Here is an 8,193-nt window from a genome sequence, read left to right on the forward strand (position 1 = left end):
TTTGTGAGATGAAAGTGGCTATATGCACTCAAAGCCTCAAGACATTCTAGAGATATGACCAATGCTTTATATCGATAGTTGTTTCAATATGAGATATTGTCTCATGGAGTTCTTGTAGATTGGGACTCAGTCTAGACACACATTCCATTAGTGGTCTCTTCAAGCACTAGTAATTAGGTGTTGTGTTTCACTTGCTTAGAAACTTCTCTACATCTTTTCATTTCATGTCTAGTGGGGGCAACAAAGGTGTGGGATCTCATTTCTCGCATATGGACTCTGTTGACTGGTAGGCAAATAACAGTTCAAGAGTGCAAGAGTTTGCATAGGCATTGGGCTATATAGATTTTTATATAGACCTATTGCCATTCTATATCACCTCATAAAAAGAAGGGCACTAGTGCCATTCTCTCTATGAGGTTGTAGATCATGGAACTAATGTTATGGAGAATGGAAAGATGTTTCCTATGAGCTCAAAGCTAGGAAGCCAAAGAAAAATACACGAACAATCAAAGTAAAAAAAGATAGGAGTCTTATGACAAACATAAATCACTAATAAAGAACAAAACGAAGGTTGTAATTGTATCAAATTAAGATATATTGTCAAAGATTTCACTAGTAAATTAGGCATATTAAGGGATGACAATAGCAAGAAACAAATCAAGGCACATGAGGCAAGGGTCCCAATTTTCCAACCTGACCATAACGAGATCTTGCACATCTCAAGACGTTAGCATAAGCATTCATTTAAAGGCATTGAAGAAATAGGAGGACGTGCATAGATTTACCCAAATTTTGGCTCTTGCTATCTTTGTAACGTTAAGGTGGTGGAAGTAGTCTAACACTAGTGCACATTTCAACACTCCAATTGATTTTTCATTCTTTTGGTCCCATGTTGTAATCTTGTCTTGAATCATCATGGGTGGTCTTGGGTTTCTTATTTATCCTTGAAACAAGTTCCCCAACTCATTCTCTAGGTAAAGCAGTGGAATGCTAGTTGGATAGTCAGTCAAATGTGCTAGATTGGCTCATTGGCTTGGATATGGTGAGAGTCAACATGGTGGAGCAGTCCACATATGAGCACAAAGATGAGTACATTGACCTAGATGACCTTGAGGGGATTAGGATACGGCATCAAGCGTCCAAAAAGGAATTCAAAGGCCCCCAAAAAGACTAAAGAATCTAAGGGGAAAGAAAAGGTCATTTCACTTCCTCCTATCTTAATTAGATGATTTTCCATCAAAATCTCTTGCAAAGAGAGTGGGAGACTTTCGAGAGGTTGAGTATCTTTACTAATCTGAATGAATGGTAGCAATTGTGTACATGACCAATGCACTAGGGCATATCAAGTGTGTGCATCCATGTGTGTGTGTGTGTGTGTGTGTGCACGCGTGCACGTGTGAGTGTGCGTGTGCGTGTGCGTGTACATGTGCGCGTGTGAGTATGCGTGTGCGTGTGTGCATGTGCGTGTGTGTTGAAGCCAACTTGTGGCAAAGTCAGAGAAGAGTGGAGGTGGGGGAGGGACATGGATTTCTTTTCACATGCCCAACAATGAACACTCTCGTACCATGCATGTATTGTGCAAGAAAGATGTGAGAGGCAAACATGAATTTCTTATTTATTTTTGGAGGGCTTTAGGGGGGGGAGAGAGAGCGAGAGCGAGAGAGAGAGAGAGAGAGAGAGAGATCCTCTATTATTTATATGGAGTGTTTGGGGGTCCACATGGATTGGGCAAGGCTCCACTGGGAGGGGCTTGTTGGGCAAGACATGGAAGGAGGGGGCACCACATGGCACTTCCCTTAGGCATAAGGTGGCATCTAGAAATAGGTATAAGATAGATTCCAAATATATATCTACTTTATATGGAAAAATGGAGTGATTTATCCATTTTGCCTTTTTCATTAGACATGGAGATTTTTAACGCGTTGGTATTTGATAAGAAACACCCGAATGGCAATGAAATCGATGACAAATTTTCACAGAAAACATTTTTCTTAACAAATCACAAAACTTGGGGTTTCAAAAGAACTTGTAGGTTTTTTTCCTAAAATATAACCAAATTGCCTAAATTTTGTAGATTTTACAAAATTGAGAGAATACTTATTAGAGGTAAAAATGAAAATGTTGAGAGCTCACTTTATATAGTTTGGAGCTTTTTTTGTGAACACTAATCATGAGAGATGGAGTTGTGGTTGCAAGTTCTTGAGTCAAGGACATGACCAAGAGGTCAAGAATGTGACCACATTCTTGAGTGAGGAGGAAGTGGGGTGATGAATGGACGCTTGAAGTGCAAGTAAAGGAGAGCGTGAGAAGCCCGCTCAACTATACGCCTATCCCTAGACTATAAATTTATTAAAGGCGAACGTAAGAAGCCCGCTCAACTATACTCCCATAAGGCTGACTATAAATTTATTGACACCTTTGCATTCCTTGCTTATTGCCAATGTTTGTTGCCGGCACCTTTGCATTTCTTGCTTGTTGCTAGCCATACTTTGCGCAATATCGTTTTCTTTCCTCGTTCATCTCTACTGTGTGAGTTTTGCATCCCCATCTCCCAACATGGCTTCCATTGATCCTCACCAAATTGTCCAAGACATCCGCTCTGAAAAATTCGGCATCGGCTCCTCCAAGAATCCTTTGGCCCTCGATTTCCACCAGGCTATCAAACATCTCTCCGCCGAGCTCTATCAAAAAGACCTGCACTTTGTCATGGAGCTTGTTCAGGTAACTACATACTTAGCTCAGCATCTCTCAATCTCAAGTTGACGGAGCGTCCACTCTCTGTACGTAGAATTTGCATGCATCTTGCTGCACTAGATGCGCTAACATTAATTCTCCAAAAGAATTGAGTACAGATCAGAGCACCTCCCATAATTTATTATCGCGACACTTTCGTCTTTCGTCGCCAGCTGCTCTTGCAACACTCGCTGATCTATATTGTAGGTTAACGCACTGAATATTTCGAACGCTCCTGATCATTCATACATTTTTTCACGGCCGTTATTGCCAGAATGCCGAAGATAACACCTACGCTTACGGCGACTCGCCTGAAATTCAATTCGTTCTCACTGAGAGCGATCCTGCGGAAGTAGGGGCTCCCCTCACTCTTCTCATCCTCAACAACGAGGTGGGCTTCCAGAAACAAAACGTCGAATCACTGTGCAGTATTGGACGATCAACGAAGAAGGGAAAGCGGAACAGCGGCTACATTGGGGAAAAGGGTGAGTACTGTTGTTCTGTGAGCTAGGTAGCTTGCTGCTGTCTCCTGCAATTTTCTCAACAGCAACAACAAAGAATTAGTCTATCCCTCTGTAGACAATAGTATCTCACGACTGATTCCTCTCTGTCGATGTCGACGTTTCTCGCAGGTATCGGTTTCAAGAGTGTATTTCTTGTGACTCCCCATCCTATTGTAATCAGTAATGGCTTCCGAATGCGATTCAATGAGGCTCCCACTGAGGACACCGACCTCGGATTCGTAGTTCCCGAGTGGGCTGACAAACCCACAGATGCAGAACTCCTGGACCTTCTCGGCCTACCCAGCCTCCCTCAAACCATCATTCTCCTTCCCCTTCGCCCTGATAAAGTGCAAGTTGTCACAGAGCAGCTTCATCAACTCTCTCCACGCCTTTTGCTCTTCTTGAGCAAGATCGAGAAGCTCTCCACCTGGCATTGTGGCCAGCAGGGCCCTTCTCCACAAACGCTCACAGTTCAGCGTCGCACCACAGCTTCCAAAACTATGGGAGATTGCCGCTTCTCTGTTGTGCACTTGTCATCAACTCAGGAGGCGGTCAATTACTATGTCTGGACCCAGGAGATCCCTGTCAAACCTGGACATGAAGTGGAGCTTAGGCGGGAAGTAGAAACTTGGGTCATCACTCTGGCTTTCCCGGAACGGAGTCGCCTTGTCGAGGGAGAGGGCGATCTCTACGCCTTTCTTCCTACCAAGCTTATCACTGGCTTTCCTTTCTTTGTCAATGCCGATTTCCTGCTAGTCTCATCACGAGAAACCATCCGTTTTGATAGCGAGTGGAATAAAGGAATTCTTTCTTGCATTCCCGAGGTTTTCATTACAGCATTCCAGTTTCTTCTCAAAGAATTGTCGTCGCAACCTCGTGCCAAAGTGCAGTCTGTTTACTGTTTTCTTCCCCCTTCTGACAGTGTGAGAATCCCAAATCTTGAATCTGTTCGCAAGTGCATCTTTAGAGAACTTAAGTCCCTAGATGTGATCCTGTGCGCAGATAACATTGGACAGAAATTCCCTCCAGAGATCACCGCTGGAGAGTGTTTTTTCTGCAAACCAGCATTGGCATACACTGTGATGGATTCCTTCCGAGAGATCCTTGAATGTGCGAACAACGAGGGTGTTGAATGCCCCGCGCCCCTCCGCTCGCATGCCTTCTATATTATAGATGGAGGAGTCCAGAAAAATCATAGTAGGGTCTTCGAAAGTTTAGGAGTCCAACAAATGTCTATGCAAGGCTATGTTGACTGCTTAGACACCCCGGGGTGGCTCCTTAGTCTTAGTGAAACTCTGTACGTCAAGGTCCTAAGTTTCGTGGCTACGCTACAGGATTGGAAGAGCTTCTCCAATGTTCCTTTGTTCAAATACGAGAGTCTTGAAGGATCACCATGTCTTGCACCAATCACCGGGTATCAAGCTCGGCACATTTATAAATCTAAAGTGCTCAAGGATCAGAAGCGTATATCCAAGTGTGCATCATTCTTCGACCAATGGGTAAATGTCCATTTCATGCCTAAAGCCACAGTTCGGGCAATTGTAGCGGCCGACCGAGATCTGAAGCTAAGCCAGTGGTTATACACTGTAGGGATAAAGGAGTTATCAATAGAAAGCTACACTGAGCTGCTTGTCAACGAAAGCAGAAAGAAGTGTGATGCCCTTTTCGCTGTAGGTGCCATGCATTTTATAGTCAAAGCAAGCGCGGATGGCTACGTGGACCTGGACCAACGAAGCAATCCCAAATTGGAGGGAACTTTGTCCCAGCTTCCACTTGTAGATTCGGACGGTGTTGTTCACATTGCACACAACAATCGCACAGTTCTCCTCCCAGCAACTGTCAGTAGATGGCCCAGCTTGATTGTGGATAATTCCTGGGACGGCCACATTCTGAAACTCTCCGACGATTACTTCATGCCACCAACCAGAATTGACATCCTTCATTCGCTTGATTATGATATGAAGGAATTTCTCAAGCGAGTTATCGGAGCAGTGGACATCCCCGACATGATACCTCCGGATGCTGCATTGCCGGTGTTGAGAGAACCGGAAATCCTCACAGGAAAGACAGTTCGTCTTCTATTGGACTGGATGAGCTCTAAGCTGTCGTACCTCGGGTACCGTTCCGTGTTTCTAGGCAGTTTGAGGGATACAGAGTGGGTGAAAACCGTTGAGCATGGCTTTAAACGCCCTTCTATGTCATTTCTTGATCTAGGGCAATGGAGCAATGTCCTTGAAAGGAAAGACGTGCCGTTCCTTGACAATTCCTTCTATGGTAATTTGACGGCATACGAAGGAGTCCTGAAACAGCTGGGAATGGTAGTCTCTGCTGAAAGCGGTGCTTGTGCTGTCGCAGAGCATATTCAGCAGCTTGCAAAGCGTGGCTACAGCTGGGTTGAAAAAGACACAGCCGTCAGGTGGTACAGGTACCTACGTAACTGGGACTCGAGGTCCCAGTGTTCCTCTCACAAAATCTGGATTCCTTACGTCCGGGGAAGGAATTCTACTTTGGGATCGTGGAGAAGTAGGGAAGAATGCGTCATCAGCGATAGCGGAGGCCTGTTTCAAGATATGCTAGCCGTGCTTGATGAATACTACGGTGACATGAACGTGCTTTTGTATTTTGAGTATAATCTCGGGGTTTCGAGGAGCCCAGGGATCGAAAAGTACTGCCGATTATGGCTTAGATGGAGTGAGACGAGGTCAGCATTGAGTGTAGAGGAATGTACCAAGGCGTGGAGTGTCATAGCCAAGGATTGGAGATCTTGCTCGAAGGAGGTGGCTAATGAGTTCAAAACAAAATGTAGGGTGCCGGCTTGTTTTGCCGGTTTGAAGCCGAAGCAATGCGAAGGGATTTCGCAATTGGAATTGGCTAAACCGGATGAGGTTTTCTACCCTGACAATCTGATACTGGCAAGCATCTTCGAAACAGCGCATCCTCCACCCAAATTCACGTGGTATCCGACGAGCTCCAGCTCTTCATTGTGGCTGCAAGATCTTGTCTCAATTTATCATGACGTCGGTGTTAAGCCTTTGTCACAATGTACAAGTGTAGCAGGTAGTTCAGCAGCAGCAGCAGCGCGGCAGCAGGTGTATAAGGAAGGCCGGATTGGCAAGGGCATGTACAGGGCCATCTTGGGCTATCTGGCCAATCCTGCTTACAAGCTCTTGGCGGGAGCGAGGCAAAAGTTGATGCTGCCACTGAACAGTCTAGATGAGTACGAGGTGGATGAGCCCATGCAAGCGACTTTCACGCTGTCACCACCATCCTCCATTGTGATCAGGAGCGGCAGCATTGGGCAAGAGGCAGTTCAAGTAGAGCGAAGCATGATGATGGTGCACTGGGAGAAGAGAGAGAGAAAGATATTCTATCTGCGGAAGGAGAAGGTGCACCGTGAGAAGAAGATGTTGCTTGAATTCAACACACAGCTTGCGGAAGAAATCTCCAAAGGCCTTCTGTCTGATTTCCCCGCCCTTGTAGAGGGGCTCAAACAGTTTCTGGGTACGGCTGCGTCCTATGATTTCGATGAAGATGCAGTGTGCCTTCTCCTCCGCCAGAGCAATCTTCGCATCTTCGATGAAGATGAAGCTTACTTAGCCCGTCTTTGATTCATGGTAGAGTCTTTTATCACTATAATTTGGTAGTATACTTTACTTATGCCCCTAGCCACCCAAATGATACGCACTTTTGCTACGCCAGTATCTCGAACTTGTACGACTGGGGAAATAACAATAGGCGAACATATGAAACGTCCAATATGGACGATTGTATACATTTCTATTACAACCTATATTAATGTATCTGTAATATTAATGTTGTCGGGTTCCCGCGCGCGTAAAGCAAAGGTCTCACTTCCTCCTATCACTCCTCTCCCACGCAACTGAGCTTTGCCGTAGTCAATTCGTGATCAAAGTATATTGTAAATTTAGATTATGAACGTCGTGATCAAAGTATATTGTAAATTTAGATTATGAAACGTCCAAATTTAGATTATGAAATGTCCAATATGCAGGACGTAGACATGAACCAATTTAGATCATGAAACATCCAATATGCAGGACGGTTGTATACATTTGTACAAGGACCTATATTATATCTATATTATTATAATCAATTGGTGATCAAAGTATATTGTGCATATGATAGACATGAACCAATTTAGATTAAGCTTACTTAGCCTAGATTAAGCTGTGCATATGATAGACATGAACCAATTTAGATTAAGCTTACTTAGCCTAGATTAAGCTTACTTAGCCAACCTTTGAGTTTTGACCCAAGTCTCTATCACTAGTATAGGTCCATAAGGACGGTCTCTATAAGACAACTATATTATTGTGATCAATTTAGGTCCATAAGGACGGTCTCTATAAGACAACTATATTATTGTGATCAATTCGTGATCAAGATGTGTTGTACGTCATTTGTACAACGACCTATATTATATCTATATTATTATAATCAATTGGTGATCAAAGTATATTGTGCATATGATAGACATGAACCAATTTAGATTAAGCTTACTTAGCCTAGATTAAGCTGTGCATATGATAGACATGAACCAATTTAGATTAAGCTTACTTAGCCTAGATTAAGCTTACTTAGCCAACCTTTGAGTTTTGACCGAAGTCTCTATCACTAGTATAGGTCCATAAGGACGATCTCTATAAGACAACTATATTATTGTGATCAATTTAGGTCCATAAGGACGGTCTCTATAAGACAACTATATTATTGTGATCAATTCGTGATCAAGATATGTTGTACGTCATTTGTACAATGACCTATATTATATCTATATTATTATAATCAATTGGTGATCAAAGTATATTGTGCATATGATAGACATGAACCAATTTAGATTAAGCTTACTTAGCCTAGATTAAGCTGTGCATATGATAGACATGAACCAATTTAGATTAAGCTTACTTAGCCTAGATTAAGCTTACTTAGCCAACCT

The 8,193-nt window shown here is 43.5% G+C and overlaps 1 protein-coding gene across 1 annotated transcript; it reads left to right on the forward strand.

The window, feature by feature from the left end:
• Positions 1-2,691: 2,691 nt before the first annotated feature.
• Positions 2,692-6,844, forward strand: LOC147896632 (uncharacterized). The gene is made up of 3 exons (XM_087381924.1): positions 2,692-2,721; positions 3,008-3,218; positions 3,366-6,844. The coding sequence occupies exons 1-3, from the start codon at positions 2,707-2,709 to the stop codon at positions 6,842-6,844; spliced, it is 3,705 nt and encodes a 1,234-aa protein (XP_087238050.1). The 5' UTR covers positions 2,692-2,706.
• The last annotated feature ends 1,349 nt before the right edge of the window (positions 6,845-8,193 follow it).

This window comes from Dipteris shenzhenensis, chromosome 11, assembly GCF_047967505.1.
Source record: "Dipteris shenzhenensis isolate YYH24624 ecotype China chromosome 11, Dip_SZ_1.0, whole genome shotgun sequence".
Taxonomy (NCBI): Eukaryota; Viridiplantae; Streptophyta; class Polypodiopsida; order Gleicheniales; family Dipteridaceae; genus Dipteris; species Dipteris shenzhenensis.

Excerpts from the sequence above, each read along its gene's own strand:
- LOC147896632 (XM_087381924.1), top strand. Across the intron at positions 3,219-3,365 it reads CGGCTACATTGGGGAAAAGG|GTATCGGTTTCAAGAGTGTA; the intron begins GTGAGTACTGTT and ends CGTTTCTCGCAG.